Raw genomic sequence first — 18,140 nt, 5'->3', positions numbered from 1 at the left:
TTTTTCAAAGTCACCCGTGATAGGCTACGTGATGATTTACGTAGCCTATCACGGCTGACTTTGGAAATCTAGCCGTGATAGGCTACGTAAATCGTTACGTAGCCTATCACGGGTGTGTGGTTTTTTTTTTTACTTTACTTTTTTTTTTTGCAATGGCGGCAGCGGCAGCCGGTCGGGAGACCGGCTGCCGCCCCCGATGAAATGCTGATGAAACGCCGCCGGGACCCGCCGCCGAGAGGATATTCGCCAAAGGTAAGTCCCATCCCGGGGGGGGGGCGGGGGGTTGGCGGAGAATTTCCCCAACACTTTCGGGGTGCCGAATGCGTCGGCACTCGGCCTCCCGAAGATTCGTGGAGAAATTCTCCGCCAACCCTAGCTCTGGACTCAAAGCAAAGACTCTTCTCTCCACCACTAGACAGTCACCAAGAGCAAATGTGTATAGATACCCAGGGGAAAGGGAGATGAAGTCTGGTGGCTCAGATTTTCATGAATCTGACTTGCGGATTCCACAGCGGACCAGCTTTTCCCCATTCGGGCAGATTCCACAGACTTGTGAACTGGTTTTTCTATCTTTCCCATATTTTGTTGAAATTTTGTCATGGAAAAATACGCAAAATAAAAATACCGGGCCAAAAATGCGCATTTCCCCTATAGGCTAAAATACAAAATTTGCATGTGCGCATTTGCTCAAATTCAGGAAAAATCTGATTGATGACAGAGTGAAAGGCATCTGACAATCCATGAAAGACAGATGGAATGAATTGTATGCAGTCCATACATCCCTAGCTCCACCCCGCAGGCGGATTCCTCTGACATCACTAGTGGTGGCTCTCCAGGGTTTCAGTTTCAGACAAGAGTCTTTCCCAGCCCTACCTGGAAATGCCAAGCATTGAACCTGAGGCCTCCTGCATGCAAAGCTCTACCACTAGAGATGTAAGAACTCACCCTAGTTTGGGTTCTCCAGGCACTCCCCGAAGCAGCGCCCCTGCTCGCACCCCCCCCAAACCTGCGCTTGAGCCACCCATGAGTTTGGTGAATTCTCCAGTGCTCACGCGAACCCCTTCGGTGAGCACTGCCATTTTCGCGTCTCTGATTTCTGCATAAAACAGGAAATTTTTAAAATGCGCATATTCAAATTTGCACAGTTTGGAGCCGGGAAAGCTAAATAAGCACAATATTAGAGGGATTATACCTCTAATATTGTGCATATTTAGCTTTCCCAGCTCCAAACTGTGCATATTTGAATATGCGCATTTTTTTAACTTCCTGTTTTACGCAGAAATCAGAGGCGCGAAAATGGTGGTGCTCACTGAAGGGGTTCACGGTGAGTACCAGGGAGCACAAGTGGGCACAAGCAGGGACAGCGTCTTGCTGGGCACAGTTTGGGGGTCACAGGTAGGGGTTGCTCGACAAATTCCCGAACCCTGAACTGCGCTCGCAACATCCCTATCTACCAGTGAGCAACAGCCCTTCCCATGTGGGCGCTCCCACACTGGAGGCATTCAAGATGAGGCTGGACAGCCATCTGTTGGGGATGCTCTGACTTGAATTCCTGTACTGAGCAGGGGGTTGGACTCAATGGCCTTGTAGGCCCCTTCCAACCCTACTATTCTATGATTCTATGTCACCCCAAAGATGAGACTGCGTTTAAATGTAGTTGAGACCTGATATCCTTAGTGATTCAACTGGACTTGCATCAGAATGTGCACAGCTGGAATTTACTCACACATGCACACAACCCTCCCATCCCCCAGCAGTTACGCCATATCAGGTACATGTGAGAATCTACCCACTGGCACCCGACTGCTCTGGCTCAGCAGCACCAGGATGAATTCTTTCTGAAAAGCTAGGAATGGAGGCTGAAGAGGCAGGCACAGTACCTAGCCTCCAATAAGCATAGGCTACTGCTATTATCGCATGTGTCTGAAGTCACTTACCGTAGTGCTTGCACAAGGTTGAGATTAGCAAATTGGTGGCATTGTACAAAGGCCTGCAGAACCTGGAGATTCACTGGATCCCTGGCAGAAGAAAGAGGGCAGAATGAGATGGGAAGGAGGCAAAGTAGGTCTTTCCCCTAAACCCATACCCTTTTCCATACCCTGCAAGCCAGAACAACACACAAGTGTGCCCATGCATTGGGACAAGAGAGCATGCTTACCTCTGTCCCAGGTAATCTCCGATGGCTGTCTTGTTGAGCCCTTCTCCTTTGTAAAGGAATTTGGCAATTTCTTGCACATTGGATGACAGCACTTTGTGCTCAGTCAGATATTGGATGCCCTATTTGAGAAAAGCAGAGTCCCATCATGAGGGGCCCTGGATTTGTTATCTGGAGGTGGAGTGTTGGTTTGGTGGGGGTGGGGGAATCTGCCATCTGCCCTTGACCGCATGCTTTGGTCATTTCAATGTTAGCCCAGTTGCTCTGGAGCCACTCACAGGAAAGATGCTCCGACATGGCTAAGTAATGTTTAAACTTAAGGGGATCAGTAAGCCCTGGACTACCTATTACTCATCTCATTAGATGAGAGTTGTCCAGCCTGATCTGCAGACAATTCTGACCCCTTTCCCACCAACAAGTGGAGAAAGGTGGAGGGGATCACAGTGAAACATGCTGCTGGCCAGGCTATGTATTACAAGAGGAGCTGCTGGCCAGTCTATTTATTACAACTTGCATCCCTCTTTAAGGGTGCAATCCTGTGCATGTTTCAACAGCACAAAGTCCCACAACTCTCAGCATTCCCCAGCCAGCATTCCCCATGGGGGAATTGTAGGGGAGTTGTAGGACTTTTTCTGTCTAAACATGCATAGGATTGCACCTAAGTGGCTAATGTTTCCTCCTCTCCCACCTAACTCATAGGGAAAATTCATTGCCAGAGAAGACAGGTAATAAACAGAAGGCTGCCCAGAGATGCCTCTTTCTCTATTGTTTGACTGTGATCCCCACTAGCTTTCTCTACCTAGCTGCACAAGGGCCTTTACAGTAGAGGTGGGGAACCTCAGGCCGTGGGGCAAAATCCAGCCCCCCAGAGTTCTCCAGATGTCCATGCCCTTCCCCCCAACCACCAATTGTTTGGTGGCTTCCCAGCTTTTGTGCAGTTTTTCCCTATTCTAAAAGATTGAAATGCCTCTCCTAAGGCTGAGTTCCTGGCAAGAAGGGCTTGAAGCTAAAATATGCTAGTATTCTTGCTATGTTTGGCCCCACCTCTTTTGCCTTGGGATCTGCCCCCTTGCCCGCCCATCACTGGGTGGGCCCCAGAGAGCTTCTCCAAAATTGAATTCAGCCCTCAGTTTGAAAGAGGTTCCTCACCCCTGCTTTACAGCACTCTGAGCAAGCACAGCTGGGCTGCATAAGCACACGGTCAGCAGAATGCATAGCTTGCCTCTGGAACTCGGCTTCAGGTCCTATAGCTACGAGACATTAGAGCTGAGATTGCTTCAAAATAAGATCATAAGAAGAGCCCTGCCGGATCAGACCAAGGGTCCATCTAGTGCAGCATTCTGTTCACACAATGGCCAATCAGCTGCCCATGGGAAACCCACAAGCAGGACATGAGCGCAACAGCACTCTCCCACCCATGTTCCCCAGCAACTGGTGTACATAGGCATACTGCTCCAAGCAAGGGATTTCTCTGCAGCGTCATCACAATTCTATAATTCCCTCAGTAGTTAACACCTCCTCCACACACACATTACCTCCTTACTTAATGTTGCCTGTCAAGTCATTTTAGTACCACCATGGCTTTTTTTTTTAAGTATTCAACTCTTGTATTTGCCAGTTTATTTGCAATTGTATTCCTTACTGTAGTGGTAGGTTGATGAATGGTTCATAGTACTGATAGTTTAGTGTGTGTGTGTGTATGTGTGCGCGTGCCTGTTATTCTTTGCAATTGTATGTTGGTTCTTATTTGGAGAAGGAAGAATTTTAAACTGCTGGACATCAGAAATAATGGGGCTTAAGTTACAGGAAGGCAGATTTCAGATGAACATTTCAGATGAATCTGAAATTCAGATTTCAGATGAACATTCAGATGAACATGAACAAAACTTCCTAATGGTTGGAGCCATCCGGCAATAGAACCAATTGCATAGGGAGGTGATGCGCTCTCTATCAATGGAGGTATTCAACCAAAGACTGGGCAGCCATCTGTCAGGGATGCTTCAGACAATTTCTGCACTGACCAGGGGCATGGATGTGATAGCCTAAATGGACCCTTCTGACTCCATGATTCTATTAGATGTTTATTGTCAATATATATTTTGCAGGTTTCTGTAGTGCTTCAAAACCTGCAAAATCTATTTGATCAGAGATTATAGTGGGGCAAAGAAAAAGTGAGTGTCACACAATGGGTAACACTGACACTATCAAACCTCCTTCAGCTCTACAACCTCCCCTGCCCCCCAATATATGTTGTTCATTTCCAGCATAACTTTATCCCCATTTAAGTGGCAAAGTTACCACTGGACATTAACTGTACCATTGTAGAGTATGCTCCTTTTCTGCACCCCTGCTTCTTGGTGATATATTTCTTATAGGGATGGCACAGGCGCCCCATTCAGTATGGGAGTCCGGCGGACGTGCTCCTGCCCGCATTCCCGAGCCCCACTTGCCAACCCCTGACCGTGCTTGTCCCCTGACTGTGCTCGGTGAATGGCCTGCACTCACCCCAGCAGCCTCATCAAGCTTTGTGGTTGCCATTTTCTGAGAAATAAAATGGCGACTGCGCAAATTTGCGCACACGCAAAAATGTGCATTTTGCAAATGCACATATTTGTGTCTGTGCGAAAATGCACATTTTACGAAGAATGCACATTTCCATACACACACTAATGTGTGCCTTCACAAAAACGCGCGTTTCACACATAAGAATATCCGCATTTACAAAATGCGCATTTTTGCGCATGCAAAAACATGCACATTTTTGCAATTGCCATTTTATTTTCTTTTGAAATGGTGACTGCGGAGCTTGATGAGGCCGCTGGGGTGAGTGCGGGCTGCTCACCGAGAGTGGGAGGGGCTCAAGCACAGTCCGGGGACCAGCAAGCAGGGGCAGGGGATGTGCAGGAGCCCAGAGAACCTGGACGGGGGTAAGTTCCACATCCCTAATTTCTTTTCATTTCAAGTTGTCCCAACTGTTCTTGTGTTCTGTTTTATTTGCAGTGGTAGCTGCTGCTCCACTGAGGTTTAGCTGCTGCTTTATCATTGAGCATTTGCACCTGACTGTCACACTGACAGCAAGAGGGACTAAGGGAGTTATTACTAAGGGAGTTATTACACTGGGAGTATTAGACAGAAACAGTTTAGTTGGAAGCTTAGTGTAGACTGGGTACGGTCAGCATAATGGACAATTGTAATTCCACTGAGGCAAGAGAGAAAAAGGTAGACATGACTTCACTTCAGTTCAGGACAAATTCTCCATCTGGGCCTCATTAGCATGTCTTGCAGATGTGGAGGATGAGTGGAAATATTGCGAGACCGAGGGCTGAGGATAAGAAGAGGCCCTGAGCTGAAAGTAGCTGTGGTTAAAATGACTGCTAATACTTAATATTGGTGCTTGCGGTTTTTCTTCTAAAGGAGATGATGTTGATTGTGCAGAGAAGCGAGAGGAGAAGGAAGAAATATCAGGCAGAGAAAGAGAGAGAGGTTGACTCAGAATATTTTCATTCTCCCTCACAGAGGGAGGAGTTGGGGGTTCTATGGTCCTAGTGAGGAAGAATTTTCACAACTGGTCTGCACCTCTGCTCCTTTGTGGTGCATTTCTTATCATTTCAAGTTGTCCCAACTGTTCTTGTTTGTTCTGTTTTACTTGCACAGGCTTACAAAGATGAGGACTGGGTGATAAGGTGTTGCTGCTGCTGCAGTGTGTCCTTTTTTAGGGATGTACAAAAGTCACTTACCTTTTCGCAGCTTGGCTTCGCGGTGGGGGAGAGGCGCTTTGCTTCTCCCCCCGAAGTTCAGGTGAGGGGGGGGAGGCGTCCCGCCTCGCCCGGCCAAAATTCAGGCCGGGGGGGGAGGCGCCCCGTCTCCCCGGCCGCGAAACAAAAAGTAAAAAAAAAGAAAAAAGAAAAGACCCCGTGATAGGCTACGTGACGATTTACGTAGCCTATCATGGCTAGATTTCCAAAGTCAGCCATGATAGGCTACGTAAATCGTCATGTAGCCTATCACGGGTGACTTTGGAAAAAAAAAAAGCGCGTACGCAAATGGCAGCGCCCATGGGGCGCCGCCATTTGCGTTCCTTATTTCGGCACGTCTAGTCTACGTAAAGATTTACGTAGACTACGGCGAAAATAAGGGCAACGCAAATAGCATAGACGCTATGCTATTTGCGTTCCCCTTATTTTTGCCGTAATCTATGTAAATGTTTACGTAGACTAGACGTGACAAAATAAGGAACGCAAATGGCGGCACCCCATGGGTGCCGCCATTTGCGTACGCGCTTTTTTCCCCCCAAAGTCACTCGTGATAGGCTACGTGACGATTTACGTAGCCTATCACAGCTGACTTTGGAAATCTAGCCGTGATAGGCTACGTAAATCGTTACGTAGCCTATCATGGGTCTTTTTTTAAAAAACGTTAGGGGGGTTTTTTGCAATGGCGGCGGCGGCAGCTGGTCGGGAGACTGGCCGCCGCCCCCGCCCATGACGAAACGCTGCCGAACCGCCACTGGGACCTGCTGCCGAGAGGGACATTCACCGAAGGTAAGTCCTGTCCCGGGGGGGGGCGGGGGGCCGGAGGAGAATTTCCCAACCAACTTTGGGGGGCCGTATGCGTCGGCGCTCAGCCTCCCGAAGATTTGGGGAGAAATTCTCCTCCATCCCTAGTTTTTAAAAATAGTCCTAAGGCCTAAAGAAGTGCACAGATTGTGGTGTGCATGTATTCATGCTTTAAGGTCCTTCAGCCATCACTCAATTAGGGATGTATGAGAAATTTGTTTCAGTTTGTGTTTAATGAATCAGGATTTACCCAGTTTGCACCTTCTCAACCAAACACAGACTCAGATGCAATTTACAGTTGAAGTCTGTACATTTCTGAGCTTGCAGTGTGATCTGCAGACCAAAGGAATTATCTATGACAGCATGCATACATTTGAAAAATGCACATGAAAGAATGCATACTTTTGAAAAATGTACACAAATACACTTTATTCAATGGGAGAAGAATGTGTACATTTCAAAGATATGCACAATTAATGTGGAAAAATATGCATGAAAATATGCACAGGTTTTCATGCAAAAAGCAAAAACAAAGCTTGCAATCTGATACAGACTCTAATCAGAACGAGCTTTACGACGGAATTTGGAGAACTTTGGCCAGCTCAGGGTTTTGCTGATTTGCACATCCTTACCTTCAATTTGGTCCAACAAGAGAGTTTGGGTTGATGGGTAGGGAAATGCACCCTGAAGAAGACCATACTAGTTCTTTCTCAGCCTCTGCCATCAAGATCATGTCATAATCCAAGTAGCGATACTGTTTGCAGTTAGGCATCAGTTAAAAAGTGTCCCTGTTTTTTGTAGGCTTTTGAAGTACAGTGAAAGTTGATGGTAATTAAGTCATCTACTTCTGCTGCTGATTGAGGTTGTGGTATTTGCTGTTATTTTGTGATTTTATTTGTGTTTTTAGGATTGAGTTTAATTTTGTTTTTTTATTGGGATTGTTAGGTGCCCTAAGCTATTTCGCGAGGAAGGTCAAGATACAAGAATGATAGAGTGAGTGAGTATGTTTCTTTGGAGAGGTGGCTTTAATCTGATCTCTGATTGGTAAGAAGTTCTATACAAAACCCCAGAGGCCCCTGTTGCATGGATGGCAGGGGAAACAGCAGGGGCGCGATGGTAGGGATTGGGGCTGGCAAGCAGAGCCCCACTCTCCCCTCCCCAATACACAATTGTACGTTGCCTGAGTGAACACCAGGATAGAGCTTATCGATACAATGATGCATCTTATGCAGGCCTATGAATACTCTGCTCTTTTTTTTAAAACAACAACAACAGAGCTTTACAGTATTAAGTGCTAGAAACTTGCTTCTTTTAAATTTATTTATTTATTTATTACATTTATATTCCACCTTTTTTCCTCCTCAAGGAACCCAAGGTGGTGTACATAATCCTCCTCCTCCATTTTATCCTTGTAACAAATGAAAGCTGAGAGTCTCCAGGTTATCTGAAAGACCATATTCTCCCCTATGAGCCTGCTCAAGCCCTGAGAACTTTAGGGGAGGCCCTTCTTGTGATCCCGCCACAATCACAGCCTCGCCTGGTGAGAATGCGGGAGGGAGCCTTCTCAGTGGCTGCCCCAAGGCTCTGGAACTCCCTTCCCAGGGAGGAGAGAGCGGCACCCTCCTTGGTATGTTTTCGCAGGCAGGTAAAACTTTTTTGTTCCACCAGGCCTTTGGGGATAGATAGTCTGGACCTGTAAGAATATGATGGATTGATACTATGGTTTATATTGTTTGTTGTCTTTTAAAATTTTGATATTTTATACAATGTTATTATTGATGATTTAATTATATTTTTAACTTCTGTATATTTCTATTTATATGTTTTAACTGTATAAGTGTTTAATCTTGTAAAGCCGCCTTGAGTCTCAGTATTGGGGAAAAGGCAGGATATAAGTAAATATCGTCATCATCATCTTACAATTAATAACTGATCTCCACACATGCAGTACAAACTATACATACACCTGATCTTACCTTAGTAGGATCCATGTTAAATTTCTTCCGTCCAACACATAGATCTTTGTCCCTCTGGATCATTTTGCTACAAATACAAAGGTGAGATCTGAATGCAGAATGGACTGAAGAAGAAGAAGAAGAAGAAGAAGAAGAAGAAGAAGAAGAAGAAGAAGAAGATCCTTCTGACTTTTCCTCCTCGGTATTATTTGCTGGCTCCCAGAAAGGTATCCCAAATCTCACCTATTCTGATTCAATCAGGGCCAATTTACATAACCATTGCTCCACCGTTTCACTTAAATTTGTTGCCCCATAAACTTAATTGTGAAATTTTATTTGTGGTGTGCCAGTTTGTTTTGGAAGTCTGTGTTTTATGATGGCATTTTTAAGCAGAGTGTGTTAGATCCTTGAGGTATAAATACTAGAGAAGCAGAATATATGTCTCCTGAGAACTTGACTATGGCTTCTTCTTGGAGGCATGAGCATGACCCTCAGGGGCCTGTCATGAAGATCTCCTTGCACTTCAAAGATTACTACTAGACTACTGCTGCAGAGGAGGGGCAAATCTTTATGTGGAGATTCCCTGCTCTGCTAGTACTCTTCATATGTGGCTTGCTCCTTACTTTGTTTGTGTTTGCTGGAAACTATCGATCTCTTCAAATACTTGAGCAATCTCGGCTTTTAGCCTCTGTAAGAAAGAGGAAGAGAATTAATGGGGAAGGAGGAGAAAAGAAGGAAGAGGACGCTGGATCCTGTCCCATCATTCACTGCAGAAACCTTGTGGCTGGAAAGGAAGTAAAGATCAGCTGCAACTTATTTATTTATTTATATATTAAATTTACATATTGCTCAACTGGCTAATGCCCTCAGGTGGTTTACAATTATAAAAACAAACAAAAACAACAATAAAATAAGAATGAAAACAATAAATACAACAATGAAAATGCCAACACAATAAAATATTAACACTTTACGGATATTAAAAATATTAAAGAGCCAGTAAAGTTAATAATCAAAGCACAGATTAAAGATTAAATGCTTGCTAGAAGCGGTCTTACCTAGGGATTTTGGCAAAATCCACACTGGATTCAAACAACTTTGGATTTCTATGAATGTGATCTGTAGATTCCAAAGTGGATTGGCTTTTTCCAACTTGCACAGATTCTGTGCATTTGCAGAATTTTTTTTTTTAACTTTCTAAACTTGTATGCAAATTTGGTTGTACAAAAATGCAGAGGTTTCTGAGAAATGTGCTAATATATACGTTATTTAAAAAACAACAGTATGTTTTATACATCTCTAATCTCCCTTCAGCCTCTGCTGTGTAGCAGTGTGTTTGTGCGGGCCCGCACATGCACACTCTGCTCATTGATTGCACACTGAGCTAAGGAAATACACAAAATGTTACACGCCAGGGAAAATTCTGTAAATTGTGGCAGACTTTTTTGCAGACTTTTCCAAAGGGTGTATGTGTGAAAACTCAAATCTTTCAATGAGTCGATGTTCGAGTGGATGTGGCCTGATAATCCACAAAACACAGACAGAATGGATTAAACAAAATCTGTACATCCCTAGTCTTAACCTGACATCTGAACATATATAGGGAAGATGCCAGGTGGATTTCCCTCGAAAAGGCATTCCACAGATTGGGGTGGGGGGAGGATTTTGCTACTATAATGGATGCTGGCATCCTGTCAGCCATTTTGCCCTATTTGAAGAAAATCCATACTGTTCTAAAAAAATCTGGGTGTAGGTGAAGCTGCTAAAGCATTTAGCAAACATTACTATAGAGATGGCGGAGAATTCTGCCACAGATCTTGGTGAGGTCGAATGCCAGTGCATTCGGCCCCCTGAAACCTGTGGCGGAACAAATCCCCCCACCCCCCCGCCCTGTGAAAGGTGCACGAAATGGAGAACTCACCTGTTGCCGTTCGCGTTGCTTTGCGAATAAATAAATACTTACGCCTTTTGCGTCCCTGTGGAGGTGGTGATAGGCTACATAAATATTTACGTAGCCTATCATGGCAAAAAAAAAGAGACACAAATGGCGGCGGCTACGGCCGCCGCCATTTGTGTCCCTGCACAGCCTAGCAGCAGCTGGATGTCGCTGTGGGCTGCCCCAGCCAGCGGCTTCACAGAGTCGCTGCAGAGCAGAGCCAACCGTCGAGGATTTCAGGGGGAGGGATGGAATGCCTCCCCCCCACACTGCAGATGTACGAAATGAAACAGGTAAGTCATTTCGTACATCCCTACTTTATTGCCAGAAACTGGGCAGCATGGATTCCTCTCCAATAAGTGCTGTCCTGCCTTTTGTCTTATTTATCCTAGGGATGGGCGGATTCCCTACCTGCTGCTCATCTGGGGAATCCGCCCTTGGGGGGAGGTGATCCGTCCCTCCCCCCGGAATCTTTGCTGGCTGGCTCCGCTCCACAGCGATTCTGTGGAGCCGCTGGCTGCATTTACCTTAAACTAAGGCCTTTAAGGCCGCAAATGGCATCTGGGACACCATTTGCATCCTCAGTCAATCCACTCTGGAGCCAACTGGTGGGGAGGATCCAGCCAGCAAGGATTCCTCCTGGAGGTGCAGGTAAGAGATCCAATCCTCCGCGGACATCGGGGGGCCGGATTCAATAGAATCTGGGCTCATTGGGGTCCATGGAGGATTTCTCCAGCATCCCTAATTTATTCTCATAGCAGCTGCCTGAAGTCACTTTCAATTTATTACCATTCTAGGGATGTACGAAAGTCACTTACCTTTTCGCAGGGGTGCTTCACGGTGGGGGGGAGGCACTTCGCTTCTCCCCCCAAAGTTCAGGGGAGGGGGGGAGCTGTCCCGCCTTGCCCGGCCGAAATTCAGGCCGGGGAGAAGCGCCCTGTCTCCCCGGCCGCGAAACAAAGTGTAAAAAAAACAAAACAACCCGTGATAGGCTATGTAACGATTTACGTAGCCTATCACAGCTGACTTTGGAGATCTAGCTGTGATAGGCTACGTTAATCGTTACATAGCCCATCATATTTTTTTTTTTTTAACACTTTACCTTGTAATGGCGGTGGCAGCAGCCAGTCAGAAGACTGGCTGCCGCCCCCGCCCCCGCCCCCGCCGAAAGGCTGCCGAACCACCGCCAGGACCTGCCGCCGGGAGGGACATTCGCCAAAGGTAAGTCCCATCCCGGGGGGGGCGGGGGGGCGGAGAATTTCACTGCCGATTTCGGGGGGCCGAATGCGTTGGCGCTCGGCCCCCTGAAGATTCGGGGAGAAATTCTCCGCCATCCCTACATTATACAGATGAAGAACATCTGTGTAGAGAGAGTGATTTCCCCAAGTGAGTCAGAGACTAGGGACATATGAGAAATTCATTTCAGCCCATTTTTGATCAGGATTTATCCAGTTTGCACCTTCCAGATTGAACACCGACTCAGATGCAATCTGAGGTCAAAGTCTGTAAGTTTCTGAGCTTGCAATTTGATTTGTGGACCAAAAAACCTCATTTGACAGCATGGGTGCATTTGAAAAATGCACATGAAAACATGCATACTTTCAAAAAATGCTCACAAATATGCTTTAATCAGTGGGAAAAGAATGCATACATTTCAAAGATGTGCACAATTAATACGTACATTTGGAAAAAGTATGCATGAAAATATGCACAGATTTTCATGCGAGAAGCAAAAAACAAAGCTTGCAATCTGATACAGACTCAAGTCAGAACGAGGTTCAAGATGGAATTCAGGGAACTTTGCTGAGCTCAAGTTTTGCTGATGCTCACATCCCTGTCAGAGACCAAGCACAGCAGCCTTCCCCAACCTGGCACCCTCCACTTGTGTTGGACTGCAACTCCCATCATTCCAAGTCAGCATAGCTGGGAATGACAGGAGTTGCAACCCAACACATCTGGAGGGCACCAGGTTAGGGAAGGCTGGAGTATCGACTGCCCAACCTAGGTCTTCAGGCAACAAGACTCTTTCCCCAGGATCACATGCATCAGCAGCAAGACTGCATTGTGTGCGCATTGGAAGGGTGGTTTGGCTTTGAATCCCGCACAAGGATAGTCAGAATTTTGGCAATGCTTTGGATAATCTGTGTAAGAAAAGTGGCATGGCCCCTACCTTAATATCTTCCAGCAACTCAGTCTTGTGCTTCTTGATGATCTCTATCTCAGTCTCCTCGGTCTCATTCAAGTCCGATGATTCTGAAAGAAAGCAATCCTTTTACTCCCATCCTAGAACTCACTGTGTGATAAGGGTATGACCTCGAAGGCATCCCTTCCTCCAAGGAGCTCCAAGCAACATACAAGCCCACACCACACATTTTATCTTCACAACAACCCTGCAGGTAGGCTAGTCTGAGAGATAGCAGTTGGTCCAAGGTCACCGAGTGAGCTTCATGGCTGACTAAAGATGTGAACTGCCCTCCCTCCCCCACGGTCCTAGTCTGACTCTCTAACAACTAGACTATACTGCTCTGTGTACACACTTATACTTTCCTTCAGTTTGGTCTTCCAGGTGCCATTGCCACACCCCCCACAATGTTTTCTTGAAACTCACTGGAATTCAAATGTAGTTTGGGAATTTGATGGAAACACAAGCCAAAGAGATTGAAAAGGATGGGTGGGGAACAGTGGGAAATATTGCCATAGCATTGTAATGAGGTGTGTAAATGTGTGTGTGGGGGGGGGGTGCAGGTGAGCTGGATGACCTTAATGGCCCTTCCAACTCAGTGTTTCTATGGTTTTCAAGGATGGGGTTTGGTTACAAGAGGATTATGAAAACCAGTAAGACTGTTAGATGTTACTTTGATGGCTCTGGCAAAGTGACCAAGCACCTTTCCTTGTTATGGAGATAGCTCTAACTGCACTTTTCTGAAAAAAGAGGCTACCTCCCCCGCTCCAGCCGTGAATGTGAACGTAGAGGTCTGTGTAAATACAAGCCGCTTTAGTTGCAGCTGAGACCACCAAAGGAAAAGGCAGAGCTGAGGGAGTTCTGAAGAAACTGGGCAGTGCCTCCCCTACCCCAAGAAATCAGATGGGGAGCAGCATTGGTTGGGGTCCTAAGCTGTGAATCTATGTTCAACCTCTATATTTCTAAATAAATCCCAATATTACAAAATGCCTTCAGTATCCAGTGACCTCATTCATCAGGATGAATGGAAAAGGAAATTGCAGACTGGATTACAAGAAATCTGGATACATTTGAGTCTGTTTTGGATTTCTCCAACATCCCTATCTGAAACCTTGCCACTCAGTGTCAACAACACTGAGTTAGATGGGCCAATTGTCTGACTCAGTACAAGGCAGCTTCCTATGTTCCTAAGTTCTTAAAAAGAGGTTAGGGCTCCTACACCTTTAATAGTTGTGTAGAAAAGGGAATTTCAGCTTCTGCACAACTATTAAAGGTGCAGGAGCCCAGCCCACTTTTACATCTGGCCACCCTAAAGGAAACCAAACCTCAAAATACACCTGAAACCTCACTGCTCGGATAATTGGTGTGCACATAACAATCTTATCTCCATGTCTCTCACTCCAGACTCGCAAAGGTTTCACTCCCAGAACTCTAGCTAAGCCATACTTTCATTCCCAAGCATTTGAGTGGGAAGGGCCCAAATTTGATATGTATTTTGTTTGGTCATGCATAAACAATTACAAGTTGGCAGTCAGTGTATGAATGGCCCAAATTCTAAATTTTAAACTCGTTTTTATGTGAAAACTCCCTTTGGGTGGTTGTACCTCTCTCCATTTTAAGGGTGGCTAAGACAGTTGTGGACTTTAAAAGAGGCAACGGAGGAGATCTTGCTATCAACTGGTGGCTATGCATAGATGCTACTCTAAGCTGTGCTCAGTTCCTCTTTTATTCTTAGGAAATTGAGTGGATGATGTCAGAGACGAGAAGACCACAGAATGATTCACTACAGGCAAGAAAGAAGTAGCCGTCTCAGCAGGGTGGGGCACCAACTCCATAGTTAAATAAAGATTGCTCCGAGCACTCGGCAAGAAACTGACAATAAATGGAAAGCCGCTGTTTGTAGCTGAAAATACATATCCACAGCAGCAAGATTCTGATCTCTGTGTGAAGGCTGTGGTGTTTGCTAAAGCTAAATTGGACACACTCAGGCTGAACTTAGAATTCAACCATTTTTGCAAATCAATTTCTTCTTCAGTGAGAATTGGGGCTAGCTGTACCAGGAGACAGAATGAGGCAGGCCACTTCAGATGGCAGGCTTTTCTTTTCTTTTTGTAAAATGCAGCTTATATTATCATTATCATCATCATCTCTCTTTTTCAAACAGCCACAACATGGGTTGCCAACTCCTTTTTTCTGTCAGGCACCTCATCTTTAATAGCTGTATGGTAGGCAGGTACAACATCGTCCTCTCCATGCTGGGAATAGATGAACCTGTTGAATTTGGTTGTTGCAGATGGGTGAGAATTTCATTTCAGTTTCTTTTTGATAGGAATTAACCAACATTTGCACATTTCTTCATTTATGGGATTGAAAAAAATAGATTTAAACACTGTAATTGCAGGAGAAAGCAATTACTAGCATCCCTAGTATTCGCTTTTAAAACATATTCGCAGTGGTACAGCATTATTTTAACTTTTATCTTATCTTCCCATCTCTGGACAGAAAGAGGAAATCCAGTCCATTTGTCCTGGAAACTCTTTCTCTAGTTTGCACATTTCACATGCAAGACCATTGCTAAATATATGGTCAGAAAAAGGGAAGCAATGGCCTAGATCTGGGGTGGGAGTGGGTGGGCTGGAAACAGCAGGGAGAAGAGCAAGGGATGTACTTTTTTATTTTTACTGAAACCTCAAGGTCCCATCAAAGCCTGGTGCAAAATAGTGGTGCAAAGGAGCAGACATAAAAAAAAAATATGGTGCCACTGAGCATATGTTGAGTCCAGGAAATTGTTTTGGTTTGAGTTTTTGGTACTAGAGCCAAGCTCACAGTCCTTTCACACAAAAAATCCATTCCTGGGGTTGGATCCAGATTTCGTCATGCAATGACCCATTGCAATCAGCGGGATGTAAGTTAGTCAGGACTGACTCGTCCTACTGCTTTCAATGGGTCTGCTCTAAACGTAACTAAAATTGGATCCAAACCCTGGTGTGTGTGTGTGTGTGTGTGTGTTCCCCCACTCCAGTTTCCTTGGTTTTAATATCTTAATTTAGGACCCACTCCCAAAGCCTTTTGTTATTAGTATTGTTAAATGATTGGAAGTCAGAAAACCCCTGCTGAATCCATAATAGGTTGAATATAAATAAGTCTCATTGAAATCCAAAAGAGTGTTTAATCAGGTGCTGATATCTCATGAATTGCAATGAGACCTGAGCATGCTTAACTTCCTCAGGACTGTGGGCATAGATAACACATTCTCTCAGGGCAATTCTATATATGTCTGCTCAGAGGTAAGTCCCACTGAGTTCAATGGGGCTTACGTCCAGGCAAGTGGGAGTAGGATTGCAAGAGAAACCATTTTTCAAGGACTTAAGGGAAGCTATCCACAGAACTGGCAAAACACATGCCTTTAGTCTAGAATATGTTTCTAGATGTGAAATAGAACAATACAGAAGAATTTAAGAGACTAAAGCACCAGAGAGAAGGAAAAATGTAGAAAGGTTGTGGAGTAGATCAGTGCCTTGGTCAAGGCTGGATAAATACAAGAGAGAAGACTTCATGTGTATCTAGACCCCAAAATAAACATGTCAAAAGGAAGCATTTTCCATCACCTATGTGGGAAGAATTATTTAGAAAGCTGGCTGGGACAGAGTACTGTTATACACCCAAGATGTCCATTGGATTTTGCCAAAAGTGCCCTTGGACAAAGAACATGCGCAGATGAGTACTTTCCCCTTCCTCCTTCAGTAGGTATTTGTTTTGCAAATTCACCTTTGACTTACATTCTGCCCTGAAGGTATTTCAGTAGGGGAAAATTACACATTTTGGAAGATATACAAAAGGTTTTTCATAGATGGCATCCTGATCTGGGAAGAACAGAACCAGAGGTGGCAGGACACTTCGGGAACACTCAGAGGAGCAGAGCTGAACTTGAACAGAAGTATCAAATTAGAGACCTTGGTGAGCAATTAAAAGGCAGATCTCTACACAACACAGTGAGAACACACAATTTGCCTGGGGCACCCTTTGCCACCCCTTCATGGATCACTGCCTTGTTGTGGCGAAGGGGCTTGTATAACTCAGTGAAGCCATAAGCTATGTCGTGCAGGGCCACCCAAGATGGATAGGTCATGGTGGAGAGAGTTCTGACAAAATGTGGTCCACCAGAGAAGGAAATGGCAACCCACTCCACTATTCTTGCCAAGAAAACCCCATGGAACATATCACAAGGCTAAAAGAGATGACGCCGGAAGATGAGCCCCTCAGGTCGGAAAGTGTCCAATATACTACTGGGGGAGAGCAGAGGGAATTTCCAAGTAGCGCCAGAAAGAGTGAAGCAGCTGGGCCAAAGCCGAAAGGACACTCAGCTGTGGATGTGTCTGGTGGTGAAAAGAAAGTCCGATGCTGTAAAGAACAATATTGTTTAGGAACCTGGAATGTAAGATCAGTGAATCAAGGTAAGCTGGAGGTGGTCAAACATGAGATGGCAAGACTGAACATCAACATCTTGGGAATCAGCGAACTAAAATAGACAAGCATGGGCGAATTTAATTCAGGTGACCATTGTATCTACTACTGTGGGCAAGAATCCCTTAGAAGAAATGGAGTAGCACCCATAGTCAACAAAAGGGTGGGAAAAGTAGTACTGGGGTACAATCTCAAAAATGATAGAATGATCTCAGTACAAATCCAAGGCAAACCATACAACATCACAGTAATTCAAGTCTAAGCCCCAACCACTGAGGCCAAAGAAGCTGAGGTTGATCGTTTCTATGAAGACCTACAACACCTTCTAGAACTAACACCAAAAAAAGATGTCCTCTTCATCATAGGGGATTGGAATGCTAAAGTAGGAAGTCAAGAAATCACCGGGATAACAGGCAAGCATGGCCTTGGTGTACAAAATGAAGCAGGACAAAGGCTAATAGAGTTTTGCCAAGAGAACACGCTGATCATAGCAAACACTCTTTTCCAACAGCACAAGAGGCGACTCTACACATGGACATCACCAGATGGTCAATATTGAAATCAGATTGATTATGTCCTTTGCAGCCAAAGATGGAGAAGCTCTATACAGTCAGTAAAAACAAGACCTGGAACTGACTGTGGCTCAGATCTAGGGATGGACGAAAGGGACTTACCTTGTCCTGCAGCTTGCTTCGCAGTGGGGGGGAGGCGCTTCGCTTCTCCCCCCGAAGTTCAGGTGAGGGGGGGGAGGTGCCCTGCCTCGACCGGCCAAAATTTAGGCTGGGGGGGAGGCGCCCCATCCCTCGCCGCCAAAATTCAGGCCGGGGAGGAGCGCCCCATCTACCTGGCCTAGGGATGGACGAAAGTCACTTACCTGTCCTCAAAGCTTGTT

General features: G+C 45.4%; 1 protein-coding gene across 2 annotated transcripts in view; it reads right to left on the bottom strand.

Moving 5' to 3' along the window:
* Window positions 1-18,140, bottom strand: part of CYTH4 (cytohesin 4) — a 54,342-nt gene that overhangs the window by 26,058 nt on the left and 10,144 nt on the right. For both annotated transcript variants that reach the window (XM_084809747.1, XM_084809746.1), the window contains exons 2-6: window positions 12,773-12,855; window positions 9,290-9,354; window positions 8,688-8,754; window positions 2,159-2,277; window positions 1,938-2,018 (exon numbers count right to left, since the gene is read on the bottom strand). In XM_084809747.1, coding sequence (XP_084665873.1) covers window positions 1,938-2,018; window positions 2,159-2,277; window positions 8,688-8,754; window positions 9,290-9,354; window positions 12,773-12,855 — 415 coding nt within the window. The remainder of the gene's footprint in view (window positions 1-1,937; window positions 2,019-2,158; window positions 2,278-8,687; window positions 8,755-9,289; window positions 9,355-12,772; window positions 12,856-18,140) is intronic.

This window comes from Heloderma suspectum, chromosome 7, assembly GCF_057233095.1.
Source record: "Heloderma suspectum isolate Gila_16-S chromosome 7, 16-S_ref, whole genome shotgun sequence".
In the NCBI taxonomy this organism is placed as follows: domain Eukaryota; kingdom Metazoa; phylum Chordata; class Lepidosauria; order Squamata; family Helodermatidae; genus Heloderma; species Heloderma suspectum.
Note: the sequence above shows the minus strand (reverse complement) of the source record. Positions and strands in the feature narration are given on the sequence as shown.